The 20,159-nt window shown below is 48.5% G+C and overlaps 1 protein-coding gene across 1 annotated transcript in view; it reads left to right on the plus strand.

Moving 5' to 3' along the window:
- The window catches only part of LOC139240843 (protein lifeguard 2-like), a 58,475-nt gene extending 38,618 nt beyond the window's left edge, over positions 1-19,857 (plus strand). Inside the window, exons 5-12 of the mRNA XM_070869325.1 lie at positions 4,859-4,912; positions 5,859-5,909; positions 7,524-7,563; positions 10,419-10,456; positions 12,523-12,610; positions 16,579-16,674; positions 17,271-17,324; positions 18,170-19,857. Of these exons, the coding sequence (XP_070725426.1) occupies positions 4,859-4,912; positions 5,859-5,909; positions 7,524-7,563; positions 10,419-10,456; positions 12,523-12,610; positions 16,579-16,674; positions 17,271-17,324; positions 18,170-18,319 (571 nt within the window). The 3' untranslated portion in view covers positions 18,320-19,857. The remainder of the gene's footprint in view (positions 1-4,858; positions 4,913-5,858; positions 5,910-7,523; positions 7,564-10,418; positions 10,457-12,522; positions 12,611-16,578; positions 16,675-17,270; positions 17,325-18,169) is intronic.
- Positions 19,858-20,159: the final 302 nt, after the last annotated feature.

Below are 20,159 nucleotides of genomic sequence, written 5' to 3' on the forward strand. Positions count from 1 at the left end.
ATGTCTCCAGCCCCATTGAATGATTCTGGTCCGTATTCTTTCCTTTTTGTTGAGCTTGACAACACGCAGCAGTCAGACACCGGCGCTCCCGTGCGCAGAGGGAGTGGGCGCCACGGCAACGCAGAACCTGCGCCAATCTCTGCCGGGCCTACAATTCAGCGCGTGTGGCCATTTTGTGTGCTCAGCTCAAGTAGGCCTCAGGCCTGGCGCAAAGAAGTGATAAAATAAATACCTTCCACAATTTGTGTTTCCTTTTTGGGTTTTTTCCCCCCCCGTGCATACATTTGGAATGGGGGCAAGCAAGGTTCCATGGGCGAAGCAAGTCTTCTTTAGAATTTTTGTTTCTGGCTGCAATGGTCTCTCTGGTTTTACACATACTGTTTCCATATCTCTGACATGATATGGGGGGGGGGGGTTTGTTGACTCCAAGTAAGCTGGTCACTGAAGGACTTCCAGTGCAGTGTTTTATGGTTGAGGTGCTACAAGATGAAAGATGGCATGCCGGGGAGATCAGTAGGCACCAGACTCTATCTCCAAACTGTGGCACGTTTGGGGTAACTGTCTGGCCTTGCTCCGCATCAGTAGGGCAGAAGGTTGCTGTTAAGTTCAGAATAACTCCACGCGACTGTGTTGTAAGCTCAAACCATTGTGACCTTGGTCTCCTTAATATAGCTCCAAAGTGAGGCAGCAGCATGGTGGACTGCCTTTTATACCTGCTTGCTCCAGGGTACGTACACGGGTGACCCATAGGTCTCCCACAGGTGTGCCCCCTAGTGGCAAGTCTTACACATCGGTGAGGTTCACATACATAACAGTTGCCATCTGTAGAAAGGCCTCCAGCCAATCGGCAATATGGGGAGGGCGCTGCCAACAGTTAGCAAGGTCACCACTGTCCTAAACCATGAAGCCAGTGGGCTCGTTCCTGGCTCGCACTGCAACATCCAGTAAAGTTCTACCGACACTTTCACGCAACGGGTGACTGATGCCTCACCCCGTGTGGCCAGCACTTTCCTCTCGTGTCTCACTGAATTGCGCGCCCCGGCTGCCTAGTGTCTCTGCACGGCCGCGTTTCCCAAAGTACAGGAATCATCGGCCACCGGGATGTCGTCAACCTGAAGCCTATCCTGGGTGGTGGTGAGCAAACCCTGTTTGTACGACAATGTGAAGCCCTCAAAAGATGCGAATGGGGCATGGCTTTCAATTGTAGGTTGTGTCTGGAATGCTTGCCCGACTGAAGTGTGGGTGTACATGAGATGCAGTGACCGAGCTGTAAGGTTGGGTGAGGGCTTGGTTTGGACTGGAAACAACAACTTGTATTTATATAGCGCCTTTAACATAGTGAAACTTCCCAAGGCGCTTCACAGGAGTATCATGCGATAAAAATTGGACACTGAGCCGTATAAGTAGAAATTAGCGCAGATGACCAAAAGCTTGGTCAAAGAGGTATGTTTTAAGGAGGAAAGAGAGACTGAGAGGTTTAGGGAGGGAGTTCCAGAGCTTGGGGCCCAGCCAACAGAAGGCACGGCCACCAATGGTTGAGCGATTTATAATTAGGGATGGTCAGGAGGGCAGAATTAGAGGAGCGCAGACATCTCGGCAGGGGAGAGAGTAGAGAGAGTAGAGAGAGTAGAGAGAAGGCTTAACCGGAAGCCAATGCAGGTCAGTGAGCACAGGGAGTGATGGGTGAGCGGGACTCGGTGCGAGTTGGGACACGGGGCAGCGTGCACAGGGGGTGATGTGTGAGCGGGACTTGGTGCAAGTTTTGGATCACCTCGAGTTTACGTAGGGTAGAATGTGGGAGGTCAGCCACATGTTGAACAGTTTGACGGGCAATGCTTTGCGGCATGTCGTCTTGGGCCGCCTAGCTGGCACACGGTGTCGTTGGTTAACCACACTGCGCCAGATTCCTGAATGTGTGCCATCTGTGGACACACTTGAATCTGGCCACCACCTCCTGGGGCGCTGCCACCCTCTGGGGTGGCATCCCTCCAGTGGTAAACAGGGCTACCCTTCTCGTGCAGCTGCATGCTCACTTTGCCAGCCTTCAAGCTGGTTGGGTGCCATTCCATTCTGCTGTCTGCCCGCAGACACACTTCCTTGCCTCCACGTTGGACTGTCTGTCCCTTTGTCCTTGCCTGTCATCTCTTCCTATCCAACAATGTTTGGCCTTTGTTGTCATCATATCTGTGACCACTTGCCTTCAAGCAGCAGCAGCACTTTCATTTTGACCAGCAGCTCTTCCGGCCCACCCCTGATCGTTCTCCCTGTGCAAGGCTCCAGTTGTGCAGGAAAAGTGTTTAAATGAGATTTACGAGCTGGCATCCCAGTATCTGGTGAGACCAACAACGCTTAAACCGCGCACAGTGCCCTCACGGAACCTTCAGCTGGGATCGCTGACAACACCTTCATGTCTCGACATATGCAATTTATTTCATCGTCAAAGGTTTAAACTTTTATTTATTATTCGTTCCGGGACGTGGGTGTCGCTGACGAGGCTGGCATTTATTGCCCGTCCCTAATTGCCCCTCGAGAAGGTGGTGGTGAGCCGCCGCCTTGAACCGCTGCAGTCTGTGTGGTGAAGGTGCTCCCACAGTGCTGTTAGGGAGGGAGTTCCAGGATTGTGACCCAGCGACGATGAAGGAACGGCCGATATATTTCCAAGTCGGGACGGTGTGTGACTGGGAGGGGAACGTGGAGGTGGTGGTGTTCCCATGCGCCTGCTGCCCTTGTCCTTCTCGGTGGTAGAGGTCGCGGGTTTGGGAGGTGCTGCCAAAGAAGCCTTGGCGAGTTGCTGCAGTGCATCTTGTAGATGAGTCCAAAGGGCCAGCTTTCAACAATTACTAACCATGCTTGCTTATGATGTAAAAATGTCTCCAAGCACTTCACGTGGTGAATTCCCATTCAGCTTTTTGTGCACAGGAAGTTCCCACACATAGCTCTATGACGAATAATCAGTTGATCTTTTATGGTGTTGGTCGGTGGTGGTGGGGGGGAGTTGACCCAGGACTCCGGGACAACTCCCCTGCTCTCCTTCGAATAGTGCCACGGGATCTTTAACATCCACCTAAAACTCAGGAAGATTGAGACAGGGCCTTGATTTAATGTCTCGGTCAAAGACCTCCGTGCTCCCTGAGTATGGCACTGGAGCATGCACTTGCATGATAAACCTAAACTCTGGAGCGGGGCTCGAACCAACTTCCTTTTGACCCAGAGGTGAGAGTTCGGCTCGCCATGACCACCTTTGTCAATGTGCTACTATTTTCTGCACCCACACCTTAAAGCTCCTCCTCCACACCGCGCACACATTTCCCCCTCAAATGGGTAGGCAGGAACCTGCCTTCAAAAATTTGCTCATGCACGTCCGATAGCTATTTTCGGGGAGCGAAGCAAGAGCTGTCTGACTCATCGACTGTTTCCTTCTCGAAGATCCCAACCTGCACTTGTGCTGTACCCCTCTTCCGATCCCAACTGGCACGGCCAAGATGGCGAATTCATCACATGGGCATTTGTGGGCACCTGTGCCCTGTGCCAAACATGAGTCGTTAAAATGACGAGCATGTGCATTCTGACTTCACTCATTGTCTGTCTGGTCTGTCCAACATTTCCCCCCCCCCCCCCCCCCCCCCCGGCACCAGAGACTGGTGAGCTTTCCATGGAGAAAGGGGGTGGGGGAATAAATTGGGGATCAAAGCGACATTTATGGAAATGTACTGAACAGTCTACTGGCAATTTCTTTATAAAAATTAAGACTCAACGCTGGATTTTCGGTTGGAGACTTTTTCGGGCGCTAATGGCGGTGGGGCAGTTAGATTTAGCGCCGGGAAACGGTTTGCGTCTGCAGCCACAAAGTTCACCAGCTGGGTCCTGAGTGTGGGACGGAGCGCTAAGGGAGGCGTCCCCCACCTCTCGTAGGGCGCTGGGCAACTGAAAATCCCCGGCTAAACAGCCGGCCTCTGAGCGCCCTGAGCGACTTCCCTGGGGAGGAAAAAATCGACACACACACCTCCGAAAACATTCCCAATATTTTACTGATCCCAAATTAAGATAAATCGCAAAAAAAGAACAACCGCACTTGCCTCGTGCAGTCAATCCCTCCCTCACCGCCGCCGGTATGACTCTGACCGCCAGCTTTCCCTGGCTGTCACGCTAGGGGGCGCTGCTGCTCCAACCACACATCATAGCGTGGTCGAAACTGGGGGTGTTGCACACCAGCACAACGCTCCCGGGCGGTACTGCTCAGTGCCTCCACAAAACCGGCACCAAATTTCCCGGCGGAGTGCTGGAAGCTGGCCGCCCGGCCGGAACTCCTTTCCGGGCCCATTAGAGTTCCGGAATGGCGGTAACGGAGGCGCAATCCAAACACACATCCAGCCCGACTGGTTCTGAGGGGAGGACGGGAGCGATTGTTGAAAAGGGTGACCTGGGAACACTGCCTTCCATTCGGCGGGCACGGGATTGAACTTCAGTGCCCTCAGTGGGTGGGCTCTGCTGAATGCCACCCACACTGCTAGGGGAACGGGCTGAGCTATGTTTTTTGGAGGGGGGGGGGGGGGGGAGTGGGGGGCAGTTGCTGGGCTATGTTGGGGAGGAGAAAGTGTGCAGCACCCGGTTTGCTCCTGGGTTAGTGATGCCATGAAATCTCAGCCGATTGTGTCCTAGCTTTGTGACGGGATGAGCGCTATCCGTGCGAGAGAGACCTGCTCCTCCATCTCCACTGCTAGGTAGGGAGGGCTCCACCCTTGGAACATGAGTTCCATTATCCTGCAATTAAAGCTCAAGTGTCTCCTGCATTTCTATTCCAGGTTATTCGCTCAGAAATTGTATTTAATTTGTGGTTTTTTTTTTTCCCCCTGTGCAGCGACCCTGTCAAGGTTTACATTCAGGCACATCCTGGCTGGTACTGGGCTTCATAGTAAGTGTGAATTATTTGTGATCCAATTCCTAGGTCATCATTGCGTACAGGAATGTGTCTCCATACCTGTGTGTGTGTGTGTAAAAAAAGTGTAAATGCCTATGTTCTATGTATATGCATGTCCTATAGGGAAGAAGGTGTTTCTACACTAATGTATTTGCTTCATGGGTTCTTTGCTTAAGAATTCACAGCAATACATTGCTATTAAGAACTAGTTGTTAAACCTTTGCTCATAAACCAATCACACTACACATTACCAGTTCATCCATCAGGCTCACAACCACCTGCCTTATCGTGGCTCCCCCGAACCCAACTGGCTGGGGTTTTATTGAGTCTTGTGACTGGCTAAGCCACTCCCAACTCAACAGCTCTACAACTATTTTAGATAGAACTTTTAAATCATGTACCCACTTTTGGTAAGGCCACCAGAACCCACAAATTTCCAAATCAACTGGCAACTTTGGCAAATTAAATTAAAATTTGGTTGCCGGGGGTGATGATGCACTTCAGTCCCTCCGGCGCCCACCTCTCGCAGAAGGCCGCGAGCGTACCGGTGGATACTGCGTGCTCCATCTCCAGGGACACCCTGGGTCGAAAGTAACCGCGGAAGAGAGGCAGGCAGTCGGGCTGAACGACCGCCCACTGCCTGGACCAGCTGATGGCACCCTTGGCCGAGCCCAGGACCAAAGCTCTACAAACCTGTGAGCATACTCACGGGTGCATACATTACACACACCACATTTAATAGCAAGCTAGATAAGTGCATGAGGGTGACAGGAATAGAAGGATATGTTAATTGAGTAAGTAGGGTGGGAGGAGGCTCGTGTGGAGCATAAACACTGGCATGGACCAGTTGGACCGAACGGCCTGTTTCTGTGCTGTGAATTCTATGTCTGCATTTAACAGCACTCATTGCAGTCACTAACAGCTCTCTTCCTGTTCACAGTGCTGTGTTCTTTGTTACTTATATGACTCTGGCCTGCTGCACTGGACCAAGGTAATTATATTTGGGCAGAAAGCTTGTTTTACTTTCACAATAGATCATGCTACTTAATTAACTATTAAAATTAGTGGTAATAATATAGGTATGATGGAAAAGTGCATGGATTGTATATTTTTTTTCCCTGCTTAATAAGCCAGTGGTTAGTGTTATGTGTGGAGAAAGTGTCAGACTGAACTCAAAGTAAAGTGTGACCTTAGTCTTTTATTGCAGGTCTCCAGAGTGCCTCTCCAATCTGTGAAGCCTCCTTAAATACCTGTGCTCCCAAGGGATTGTGGGATCCCTTGGGACTCCAGGGGATGAGCCCTCTGGTGGCTGTACAGAGTATGTACAAGTTTACATATATAACAGTTAGTATAACTAATGCCTATTTATAGTTTACCCACGTGGAGGACATTTTGTGTCGTCGTGTGGCTCTGTGGAATTCTTTCTTTGATGTGACGGGCGATCGCAAACCCTAAATAATTTGAATGAACCCTGATTTGAGTCATTGGTATTTTGTAGGCTTCAAAAAGATAAGGAGAAGTCTGCCTTCCAGCAGACTTCAGAGTCCATAAACCAATTCCTGAAACAAGGCAAGTTGCTGGCTTCATTTGGGCCTAAGAGATTGTTGTCCATTGAGCGTGTAGGAATGGTGAACTTGCCCTGTTTTTCTGCGGGAGATTTTCCTGGGGCCTGTGGCCAGATGCATTGTGGTGACATGGCTGTAATGTATGTACATAAGGTCTGCCCACCACCAGGGGGCACTACCGTTGGAGGTCCTAGGGTCATCGGTACACTCGTGCTGGGCCCGGTATATAACCTGAACTTCACCTTTTTTGTATCCTCACTTCTGGAAGCCATTAAAGACTGACCAGGTTACGCCTGGTCACTGGCTCACAGTACGGAGTTCATTGTATCATTTCATACACTATAACGGCGCAAATCGGGAAGGTGAGGCACAATAAGGAAAGGAACCTGTCCAATTTTCTGATATTCCCTCAGCCCAGGAGTTCCAGTGTGCCTGGGCCCAGACTCAGGAAAATCTCCCTTTGTGCCTCTTGCCTTCAAGGTTATTTATTTTCTACAAAAGAAAGACTTTCATTACCTCAATGTCCCAAAGCGCTTTACCGCCAGTGAAGTACTTTTGAAGTGTGGTCACTGTTGTAATGTGTCCGACAGCAATCACTTCTACGAAAGTACTTGGTGGTCCCGGAGATTTGCAGACTTGCAGTCCTGGGCTCTACGCGAAGGCCTGCTTAGGGGCCCACATATCCCAGGATCATATGGATCTCTGGGATCACGTGGGCCGGCCCAACCTATCAGAGTATAGGGATCCCCGTTCACACTTCTATGGCGATTCCGTATGTACGGGGCTGCCATAAGTATGAATAAGTTATCCCCGGTGTCCTGGCCAATATTTATCCCTCAATCCACATAACAAAAACAAATGATGTGATCGTTATCACATTGCTGTGTGTGGGAGCTTGCTGTGTGCAAATTGGCTGCCGCGTTCACCACATTACAACAGTGACTGCACTTCAAAAGTACTTCATTGGCTGTAAAGCGCTTTGGGACGTCCGGTGAGTGTGAAAGGCGCTATATAAATGCAGGTCTGTCTTTCTTTTACAGGAGGTATTTCCCATGGAACCTGATCCTCCTGAGCATTTTTGTAAGTATTATGGCTCGACGTATCGAAGAATTCTGTCTTGCCTACCACCTTAGTATTTCGTGCGTCAATAGACTGCACTCCACAAGGAAGCTAATACTTGTATGCATATCGTGCCAGAACTGTGTTAGAGCTATTTGCACTGGAGACCTATACTTGGCTGTGATGAGCAAAAGAGTAACTGCTTCTCTTTAAGCAAACATGCCCCAGCCTCAAACCTGAGCTTAATTCCTTTAATCATCTTAAACACCTCAATTAGATTACACCTTAATCTTCTATACTCGAGGGAATGCCAACTTAGTCGATGCAACATATCCTTGTAACCCTTTTTAGCCCCAGTATCATTCTGGAGAGAGGGTCTAGCTAGAACATTATATAACTCGACCATCACTTCCACCCCTTTGGATTCCTGCCCCCTTGAGATAAAGGCCAGTATTTCATTAGCATTTTCAATTATTTTTTTTTGGTGCCTGTCCATTATCTTTTAGTGGTTCATGTGCATGCACTCTTGAATCTCCCTGCTCCTCCACAGTTCCTAGCTTCTCACCATGTAGAAAATACTCTGATCTATCTTTCATGGGTTCAAAGTGGATGACCTCACACTTCCCTACACTGAACTCCATCTGCCACAGTTTTGCCCACTCACTTGATCTATCGATGTCTGTTTGCAACTTTTTTCTCCTATCTACACTATTTACTGGGCCACCTGACTTAGTGTTGTCAGCAAGCTTGGATATATAGCTCTTTATGGGCCTGTAATTTCATAGTTTATCTCTCTTATCCTTCTTAAATAGCTACTTCACGGTATGGCATGAATGTAGAATGAGGAGGCACAGGTTCAGACTAATGAATGGCAAATGTAGGCTCATGTCAGGAAGTTCTACATGAGAACATGAGAACATACGAAATAGGAGCAGGAGTAGGCCATTCGGGCCCTTGAGCCTACTACACAATTCAATAAAATCATGGCTGATCTTCGACCTCAACTCCACTTTCCTGCACTGTCCCCATATCCCGTGATTCCTTTTAATATCCAAAAATCTATCGATCTCTGTCTTGAATATACTCAACGACTGAGCCTCCACAGCCCTCTGGGGTAGAGAATTCCAAAGATTCACCACCCTCTGAGTGAAGAAATTTCTCCTCATCTCAGTCCTAAATGGCTGACCCCTTATCCTGAGACTGTGACCCCTGGTTCTAGACTCCCCAGCCCGGGGAAACATCCTCCCTGCATCTACCCTGTCAAGCCCTGTAACAATTTTGTATCTTTCAATGAGATCACCTCTCATTCTTCTAAACTCTAGAGAATATAGGCCTAGTCTACTCAATCTCTCCTCATAGGGCAATCCCCCCCATCCCAGGAATCAATCTGGTGAACCTTCGTTGCACTCCCTCTATGGCAAATATATCTGTCCTTGGGTAAGGAGACCAAAATTGTACACAGTACTCCAGGTGCGGTCTCACCAGGGCCCTATATAATTGCAGTGAGACATCTTTACTCTTATACTCAAATCCTCTTGTAATAAAGGCCAACATACCATTTCCTTCCTTAATTGCTTGCTGTACCTGCATGTTAACTTTCAGTGATTGGTGGACAGGAACACCCAGGTCCCTCTGAACACCAACATTTCCCAATCTCTCACCATTTAAAAAATACTCTGCTTTTCTATTTTCCTCCCAAAATGGATAATTTCACATTTCTCCACATTATATTCCATTTGCCATGTTCTTGCCCACTCACTTAACCTGTCTATATCCCCTTGAAGCCTCTTTGCATCCTCCTCACAATTTACATTCCCACCAAGCTTTGTATCATCAGCAAACTTGGATATATCACATTTGGTCCCCTCATCCAAATCATTGATATGGATTGTGAATAGCTGGGGCCCCAGCACTGATCCCCACTAGTTACAGCTTGCCAACCTGAAAATGACCTGTTTATTCCTACTCTCTTTTCTGTCTGTTAACCAATCCTCAATCCATGTTTGTATATTACCCCCTATCCCATGAGCCCTAATTTTGTTCAATAACCTCGTGTGGCACCTTATTGAATGCCTTCTGAAAATCCAAATACATCACATCCACTGGTCCCTCGCCTTATCTATTCTGCTAGTTATAACCTCAAACTCTAACACCTTCATCAAACATGATTTCTCTTTTTCATAAATCTGTGTTGACTCAGCCCAATACTGTTATTTTCTAAGTGCCCTGTTACCACGTCCTTATTAATAGATTCTAGCATTTTCGCTGCTACTGATCTGTCAGAAAACAGTGATCAGCATGTGGCATGGACGTCGGAGTGTGCTAGTGGCGGTGGAATCCTTCGAGAGACCGATAAGTGATGAGGATACTGCAGGATTTCCCTATCTGCGGGCTGAGTTGGCCTTGATAGCCCGTGCACATCCGTCTTGTGAAGCTGATGGGCTGCGCTGAAATTCTGTCAGACATTGAGGGGGGGGGGGGGGGGCACTGTGCTGGAAGGACCTCGACATCATACCAGTGACCAAAAGCCATTGATTCTGTACAACGCTACAAATAATACATTTTCAATAAATGCTGTAATATAGCGCCACCTCGTGGACTACTACTCCGCCTAGTGGACGACTATGGTAATGCAACTGCTGTTGTAAATACAAGTCACACTGTAATGGAGCCATCTTGTAAAGTCTGTGTGTTTGCGATGTAAACATATTACAAATACACATCATATACATACGCAACCCTTGGTATATGGTCTTTGCTGCTTTTTCATCACTATATGAGGACTAATAATGGTATTGCTTGGCGGACCTCATTGGAAGTGTATGTCTGGTGCCTGTGCAGCATTAACCAATGATGTTTCTAATCACTCTCTGCAGACTCTGGCCATGTCTTACATGACGGGAATGATGTCAAGGTATTGCAATAATTAGCCGTGACAGCCATTTTGTTCTCTGTGCCTTGTTTTTAACCGCTTTCCTCTGTTTGTGTTTAAACTTTCCAAAGACCGCCAGTTTTGCATGCATGCTTGGATTTATTTCAAGGTATTCTTTTTTACATGATTCTTGCTTTGAAGTGAGTGCTCGTTGATCAAGCAATCTTTAACCTATTTTTTTTCAAAACCATCCTGCCCCAGCCTGATCCACTGTGAAATCTAAAATGAACAGTCAGCTGTGTGATGATTGAATTTTGGTGTCTTTCCATTCAGTAAAGAATGGTCAATTATTAGAAATATTAACAGAAACAAGCTGGACAATCCCAAGCTGAATTGGGAACCATTTCTTAAAGGGGCCACACACCACAGTCTGAAAACAAATGTGAACCATTTCTTAAAGGGACCACGCACCACAGTCTCAAAACAAATATGGAGATAGCACCATGGATAAAAGGTTACGTAGAATACTGCGCTTGATTTTTGTACAGGAATAGGAGGCTCTGAACCTTTGATTAATGCACAGTCCCCAATCCAGGATTCTAGAATATTCCTTAGAAAGACAATACATAACCACAAAAAGGGATAAGCTATTTCCTCTGGTCATCGAGTTGGTAACCAGAAGGCATCAATTTAAAATCATCACCAAAAGGATGTGTTTAGAGATTAGGAGATTTATTTTTCTGCAGAGGGTTTTGGGACAATGAATGTCTATTCTCCATTGGCTCCTTGTACTCACTCCATCGAATTTAAGATCTTCATTCCTGTCCTCATGTTCCTCCCTGGCCTTGCTCTGCCCTATCTCTGCAATCTCCTCCAGCCCTATATCTTCCACCCCACCCCCATCCCTGATGCTCTGTTCCTTTGACTGGCCCTTTGTGCACCCCACCCCCTGCTTTGCCTCACCATCAGCTGACTCGGCCCCTCCCTGAACCCCATCCATCCCTCCTAGTCTCTCTCCACCTTCTTTTTAAAAACCCATCTCTTTGGCCAAGCTTTCAATCTCTCCCTTTATGATTTAGAGACCACTCCCATCTATCCCTAAGGTGAAGCACCTTGGGCCATTTTTGTGCTTTTCATGGCAATAACCACTTGCATTTAGAAAACACATCAAGTCTTCAACTGCTAATATCAACAATCATTTCTAGTCGTAACTTTTTTTGGGCGGGCGGCGCCAATGGTTTACCTCCATATTGATTGCCTGGAAAGCGCCATTGATTTCTCTGGCTTTGTATGGTGTGCAGTAGCAGTGCGTCTCTCAGTGGTAATTCCCTGGTTTGTGCTACTTGGCTGATCTCATCCAGGGCCCGAGAAGGGGCACTATCCTGTGTGTCCCTGGGTTTTTGCGGGGGCGAGGGCAATGGGTAGATCTTTGCGATAGTCACCACTTCTTGAACCCGCTAACTCCTCCGAAGTTGCTTGTGTCCTGACTCTGGTCTGTTCTCCCTGTCTACCCCTTCCTTCTGTCTCCCAGTTTACAATCACTGTCGTGAATGTTGCCTCTTGCCGATTTTTTTTTTTTTTTTTTTTCCCCCCCCCCCCCCCCCCCCCCCCCCCTTTCCTTCCATCCCTTCAGATAGTTGGCTCTTTCTCCAGTTTTCTTTCCCGGTTTTTGTCTTGCTCTTCGCACCACCCCAAAGGTCTCGTACTGTGGAACTCCTTCCTTCCCCACCCCCTCTTTCCCCCCTCCCCCCCCCTCCCCCTTCCCTTGTGCACTCCAGACTTTTACAAACCAGGAAGCAGTGGTTAGCGTCCTCTAACCACTGCTTCCTGGTGTGACCTGTCGTCCTTCCTTCCTCTTTTTTTCACTTTACTGGGGGTCCTCCACTGTGGGCCTTTGTCCGTTGACTGGGTTTCTGACTAAACAAAAGGGAAGGGCTATGGAGATTAGCGCTGAGGCTGTTGACTTGGGCAGTGGGCGAGCCTCAGCCCTCTGACCCTGCACCATATCACATGTATAACATAAACGAACACCTGAAACGAGAGTCACTGATGTTGATACCACAAGAAAGATCTGTATTGATTTTTTTTTTTCCTATTTTATTTTCCAGTTACTACAACACAAAATCTGTCCTGCTTTGCTTTGCCATCACAGCACTGGTGTGTTTTGCTGTTACAATATTCAGCTTTCAGACAAAGGTAAGCTGGGGTACGCAGGTCTGCTGGAGGCTTCCGAACGATCAGTTCCTCTAGGGTCCTTATCCAGGTCTTCAGAATCTTCAGCGTTGAAGATGCAGGAACTCAAAATCATGAGGGGTCTGGACAGAGATTGGGGGAAGGGTCGAGAACCAGAGGACACAGATTTAAGGTGATTGGCAAAACAACCAAAAGCGATGTTAGAAATAACTTTTTTACACAGCGAGTGGTTAGGATCTGGAATGCACGGCCTGAGAGGGTGGTGAAGGCGGATTCAATCGCGGCTTTCAAACTGGAGTTGGATAAGTACCTGAAGGAAAAAAATTGCAGGGTTATGGGGAAAGGGCGGGGGAGTGGGACTAACTGAGGTGCTCTTGCAGAGAGCCGGCACGGGCTCGATGGGTCGAATAGCCCGGGGTGGAGTGGGGGGTGGGGGGGGGTGCTGCTGGGGGAGGCCGTCCTGCACCCTGCAGGGCTATGGGGAAAGGGCGGGGGAGTGGGACTGGCTGAGAGTTGGTACGGACCGAATGGCCGCCTTCCGTGCGATAACCATTCTATGATTCTAACGAGAGGCGCTGGCCCTGATATTTACTGGGGCGGGGTTACCGAGTTGGGTGGGAGGGGTGGTCGAGTTTTAACTCCATGGCGTGCGTGGGTTTTTTTTTTATCAACGGGTTCCCAAGCCAGCTTGATTGACAGGCTTGGCTCCCTGTCGGGCAGAGAATGCTGCAGGAGAAGCCGCAGCCCAGGAACTGGCAAGTTCGTCCAGCTCTGGGTAGAGCTCGCGCGGGAAGGAAGATGGGCATCGTGTGGTGTGGACATTGGGTGGGCGGGGAGAGGGCTTGGGGAGAGATTGGGGCAGAGTTCGTGGGGGGGAGGATTTCGGGAGGGGTCCGATTGTTGTGGGGGAAGGATCGGTGATTGTGCAGAGTGGGAAACGGGTTTGCTTGGCTGGGGGAGGTGGCAGAACTCCTGCTCCTCCTGCCCCACAAGCACTGCCTCTTCTCCCTTTAGCTGCCGGGTTTCCTGAGGCCTGGGTAACCCGGCCGGTCAGCATTAAATCTGAGGCACACAGCCTCATGAAAATATTTAAATGAGGAACCCGCCTCCTGGGAGCGGGTTGGTCGCTTCCCCCTCCACCCCCCACCTCCATTTGTACAGTTGTGCAGGGCCTTGGTGAGGCCACACCTGGAGTATTGTGTACAGTTTTGGTCTTCTAACCTGAGGAAGGACATTCTTGCTATTGAGGGAGTGCAGTGAAGATTCACCAGACTCATTCCCGGGATGGTGGGACTGACCTATCAAGACAGACTGGATCAACTGGGCTTGTATTCACTGGAGTTCAGAAGAATGAGAGGGGATCTCATAGAAACGTTTAAAATTCTCACGGGACTGGACAGGTTAGATGCAGGAAGAATGTTCCCGATGTTGGGGAAGTCCAGAACCAGGGGTCACAGTCTAAGGATAAGGGCTAAGCCATTTAGGACTGAGATGAGGAGAAACTTCTTCACCCAGAGAGTGGTGAACCTGTGGAATTCTCTACCACAGAAAGTAGTTGAGGCCAATTCACTAAATATATTCAAAAGGGAGTTAGATGAAGTCCTTACTACTAGGGGGATCAAGGGGTATGGCGAGAAAGCAGGAATGGGGTACTGAAGTTGCATGTTCAGCCATGAACTCATTGAATGGCGGTGCAGGCTAGAAGGGCCGAATGGCCTACTCCTGCACCTATTTTCTATGTTTCTGTTTCCATTAAAACTGGAAGTGGGCGGGTCCTAGACAGGTTGGGGTCGGGCTTGAGATTTATAACATCTTGGGGGGTGGGTAGAATTCCCCCACCCCCCATTGAATCTGGACATTGGTGACGCACACTGGAGCAGGACTTTATTTCCACTGCGATAATATTCATGTTGCTGTGACAATGTGATGTGACTTGATTGGAACTACAGGCACCAATGTGTGTTATTTCTTTGTTCTTAAATGAGTGGCCGTGCACGCTATCTCTGCCGTACCACCATGGAGGTAAATTCCCTTGACTGCACCCTGCCAGGTTATCATTAGTTGTCCTTCTGCTGGGGACCTTGGCACCCCTGAGCTTCTGTCTCTCTGCAGGCTCGTCGAGCCCAAGCTTTGTATCACTTCACCGTCCGTAAACCGCTGGTAATTGTGGTACAAGATTGCTCCTCGATTCCGAGGCAGATGCAAGATCAGCTTACATTTCATTATTGTTTCACCTTTTGGGTGGGTGGGGAGGGGGGAGGGGCAAATGCAGTGACCCTGGGTTAGGATAACCGTCCCAGCACAATGAGTTGGGAGTTTGAGATGTTGGTCATCGAATGGTTGGTTTTGCGAGTGACGGCTTTTTGACTTTTAACCTCGGACATCCTAGAATGTTGCCGCGTAGAAGGAGGCCATTTGGCCCATCGTGCCTGTGCCGGCTCTTTGACATGTTGCTTGTTACTCCGTGCCAAAAGCCACTCCCATAAGCAAGCCCCGTGCTCCCCTATGAACCAGAGTGTGTCTTTACATACCCACTATCTGAGTAATTGTCGCAAGCCCAGGGGTTGAACAGAAACCCTTGACTTGAGGTCCTTGACTTTGGAAAGCAATGAAATAAACGCTTCTTCATTACGCTATAAACTAGCAAACAACCTTACTAACCGTAACTAGATAAATGAACCATCTAGCAAAGAGTTGTGTCTCCTGCACTAAAACTTCGTGTAGAACAGACCTGAAATAAGATCCCTGACTTACATGGAACTTCACTGTGGGCCCATCATGAAGCACCTTTTCTCTCTCTCTCATGGCTACAGAAGCACTGAAAAATAGACCTCCGATCCCTTGAGATACATTTCTCAAATTCTTTGAAGACTGCAACAAGCGAAATTTTAAAAATAATCTCTCTGGCTGTCAATCAACATATACTTTAAAAGATCTGAAAGATGTTTGTATTTAAATTGAATGGCTGGGAACAAAAACATTTTGGATGGATTGTGAGGTGTCCCCTCATTTAAAAAAAAAAAAAAAAATAATAATAATCATAGCACTAAACTTTCACACATCAAGGCTATCCTGAGCTGTACCAACAGACAATTTCATCTCTGTCCTGTCCTAATGTGTATCGGCCAGACTAGGTCATTACTTTAACTGAACCCGGCGTTAAAATTCTCAGCCTTGTTTTTAAACTGCTCCGTGGCCTCGCCCCCTCCCTATCTTTGTAACCCTCTCCAGCCCCACACCCCTCCGTGATCTCTGCACTCCTCTAATTCTGGCCTCTTGAGCATCCCCAATTTTAATTGCTCCACCATCGGTGGCCGTGCCTTCAGCTGCCAAGGCCCCAAGCTCTGGACCTCCCTCCCTAAACCTCTCCGCCTCTCGATCTTTCTAAGACCCTCCTTAAAACCGACCTCTTTGACCAAGTGTTTGGTCACCCGTCCTGATATCTCCTTATGTGGCCCGGTGTAAGATTTTGTTTGATAACGCTCCAATGAGGCATCTTGGGACATTTGGCTATGTTGAAGGCGCTATATAAATACAAATTGTTGTTGCTTCGACCCCTATATTCCTTAACAAGACAGGGAGAAGCCTATTGTAAAATATATCAACACAAAAGCTTCACTTTTGTCAGCGTAGGATCACACCCATCATTCCTCAAGTGCTGAGCTGCTAATCGGAGCCATGCCATTGTGGAAGCTAGGCACCTCCACGCTTTGGGCATGTTAAAATTGGAGAGTGTGCATGCCATCCTACTCTGGGGCCCCTCCTAGTGCCTGATCACAGAACAGCAGAGGCTTGAGATAGAATTGGACGCTTGTCCATTGTTTCTGCCCGGGATGGTGCACAAATATTACATAGTGGGGGAGGGAGGAAATGGAAATTAGTTTTTTTTTTAAGTCTTTGCTTCCAAGTTAATTTTTAATTTGTTCTGAACCCAACCACAGATCTGATGACCAAAATTTTCTTTTTTTCAGTTTGACTTCACCTCCTGCCATGGGGTCCTCTTTGTGCTGCTGATAGTCCTTTGCATCAGTGGCTTTGTCCTGGCGATTGTCTTGCCATTCCACTATGTAAGTACACTCCTCCACCTTTCCACGTGTTAACATGCACTGAGATAATTGACTGCCGCGCCTTTCCAGTGAGGGCCTGCGAAGGTCTCCGCATTCAACTCTCTCTGCTGTGTGTTGCAGAAAAAAAGGATAAAGTATATAAAGGGGCACGACTATTGACACCGCAGTTGTCCTCCATCGTGCACCCGACTCAATTTAGGGTTGGGGGTGTTTTAGGCTGGTGGGTTAGGGGTTAACGTTGGGAGGGTTAGAGTTTCAGAGATATGGAGATTGCTAATGCTCTGCATTGTGTGAGGTCTGAACTAGCATCATCACATTTCCCGCTGCATTGCCTATTGATGATATGGGCCAATGTCAAAAAAGAAATTGATTGCTGTTGCCAGTGGATGCCACCGTTATTGACAATGTGGGCCAGTGGCAGAGACCGTTATTGACAATGTGGGCCAATGGCAGAAACCGTTGTTGACCATGTGGGCCAATGGCAGAGCGCGCTGTTGACAATGTGGGCCAGTGGCAGAGACCGTTATTGACAACTAATGCATCTATTTTAGAAAGCAAGAGGCCATGACTGATGCCGTCCTTGTTTTGTATTTCAGGTTCCTTGGCTTCACGCTCTTTATGCAGTGCTTGGCGCTATCATTTTTACAATGGTAAGTCATTCACTGAGCACTGTTACTTTGCAGTTCAGATTGTGGGCACAAGCCCTCCCGTCCCTCTGCCCGGCCCTCCCAGTTTAAATTCCCACTTGGCGCTGTTTCCTTCAGGAAATCTGACAGCTGCTCATCGGAAAAAGGTGGGTCCCCACTGCTGCTGGAACAAGGCAAGTTTAGTGTTTCTACCTCCCAGTGGCCAGAGAACGGCTTGCCCGCGTCGTTGTCTGTACTGGGGGCTTCTCCATCAGTGCATCACCAGTTTTGAGGGCAGGCAGGCGACTGACTGGAGGTGCTCGACAGGAGTGTCTGTCGGGTGTCAGCCGTGGCTCAGTGGGCAACACTCTCGCCTCTGAGTCAGAAGGTTGCAGGTTCAAGACCCACTCCAGGGACCCGAGCGCAAAATCTAAGCTGCCAGTGCAGTGCTGAGAGAGTGCTGCACTGTTGGAGGTGCTGTCTTTTGGATGAGCCATGAATCCATTGAAGCGAGCTCGGGTGGATGTTAAAGATCCCATTGCACTTTTCAAAGAGCTGGTGTGTCCTGGCCAGTTTTTAACCCTCAATCAGCAGCTTAAAAACCGATTTATCTGGTCATTTATCTAATTGAAGCTTGTTTTGCGCAAATTAGCATTCACATTTCCGGCATTACAACAGTGACTACACCTCAAAAGTACTTCATTGGCTGTAAAGCGCTTTGGGACGTCCGGTGGTTGTAAACGCAAGTCATTTATTTTCATCCATCTAATCTGCACACACACACTTGTAACTCCTGCAAAATCTAAACTGGTGTCACCGAGAAAGACCACTCAACAGCTGCATGCCTTGTGCTTCTTCTGCTCCTCCAGTTCCTGGCCTTTGACACGCAGCTCCTGATAGGTAATCGCCGGTACGCGATCAGCCCTGAGGAATACATCTTCGGGGCGCTGAACATCTACCTGGACATCATTTACATCTTCACCTTCATGCTGCAGATTTTTGGCTCCAGTCGAGAATGAGTCGGCCGGAGTGAAGGGCTTCCGCTTCCGGTGGCCCACGAGATGTACAAATACCAGCAACAGCAGCGCCTGGAGCTTACAACTAGCGGAGCGGCTGGGTAATCCAATCACTCCAGCTTGTCCAGTAACTTATTTACATTGGAGTTCTTTTGTGTTAACCTGCAGTGAATCTAGTACAAGGTGGAACTGCGCAAGCTTCTACGTAGACGCATGGCCACAATACAAATACTACAGGTACAACGTCTCCAATCCGGCAACCTTGGGACCCTGACCGTGCCGCATTTTGGCGCTTTCTCTGGATTTCGGACCAGAAAACACCAGCGTGTGCGTATGCTACCGAGACAGACAAAGTACTGATGGTGGCGTGGGTCAGGTCGGGTCGAGGGTCATTCGGCAAGGCTTGGACCGATCGCACGCCATTTAAAACATAGCGGCGAAGCCAATAACTAGTCCAACCTGCCGGTTTTTTGGACAATAATTCCGGATTTTATCTTGCTCCGTATCAAATGGGATTTTCTCGAGTGTCCGGTTTTCGGACAATTCCGGTTTTCGGACAGCCGGATTTGAGACGCTGTACCTGTAGTGCATTTTGGGCTTTCATTGTGCATATTTTCCGCTTGCAATTTATGAACGGAAGACTGGCGATATACCTGCTTCCTCGTGCGAGAGCGCAGTTTGAGTCAGCCGCCAGTGATCTAAGCTGAGCTTGAGCTCCTTTTCCTTCACATTTTTATTCATTTTTCAAGGGTGGGTGGCGATATCTGTAAATGGCTTTGAAGGAATTTTCAAACCGTGTTCGCTGGCTGAATGGAGGTGGCCATTTGACCTGCTCCCCCAGACAGAGGCTGCACTGGGAGGTGGAGTCTCGGGGTTCAACCCAAAAAAAACCTGTTTTTCTTCTCCCCTTCAATTCCGCGTGGGGAAAGGGTGAGTCCCTCCAGGTTGCCCCTGTGCACTTGCAAGTGTCCGCCGTGGCTCCATGGGTAGCACTCTCGCCTCTGGGTCAGAAGGTTGTGGGTTCAAGTCCCACTTAACAGACTTGAGCACAAAATCCAGGCCGACACTGCAGTGCAGTGCTGAGGGAGAGCTGCACTGTCTGAGGTGCCGTCTTTCAGGATGAGACGTTAAACCGAAGCCCTGTCTGCCCTCTCGGCTGGAGGTGGAACATCCCACGGCACTGTTTGGAAGGGGGGGGGTTCTCCAATATTTATCCCTCCACAGACATCACTTTCAAAACGGATTGTCTCATCATTTTCTGTCTTGGGATCTTAACTGTGCGCAAATTGGCTGCTGCATCTGCCAGTGTGATACCAGTGACTGCACTTGAAAAGTAATGAATTGAAGCATTTGAGGCGGATGTGAAAGGCGCTATATAAATGCAAGTTCTTCCTTTCCCATTTCTCAGCTCTGAGGTCGCTAGAGTGCTGGGGCTACAGGCGAGGCCTGGCCTATCCTGTTGGTATTATGTGGAAAGGGAAGAGGAAAATAAAACTTGGGCGCAAGATGGTGGGGTGATTAAATAAAAGGCTGCGTTCTATTTGTTACTGATACCCTGTGTGGAAAGTTGGCTGTTTGATTATTAAGCAAATCTAATATAAAGAGCAAAGTCTTTTTTAAACCGCTTGACTTATCGCTAATCTACTGTAACATGAGTGACAACTGCTTCCCATTTACAACCTACACTGGATTTGAATCAATGCTGCACCTAGGGGTCTGGACATAGAGAGAAACTGTTCCCATTGGCGGAAGGGCCGAGACCCAGAGGACACAGATTTAAGGCGATTGGTAGAAGAACCAAAGGCGACACGAGGGAAAAACTTTGTTACACAGCGAGTGGTTA

This window comes from Pristiophorus japonicus, chromosome X (genome assembly GCF_044704955.1).
Source record: "Pristiophorus japonicus isolate sPriJap1 chromosome X, sPriJap1.hap1, whole genome shotgun sequence".
Classification (NCBI taxonomy): Eukaryota; Metazoa; Chordata; class Chondrichthyes; family Pristiophoridae; genus Pristiophorus; species Pristiophorus japonicus.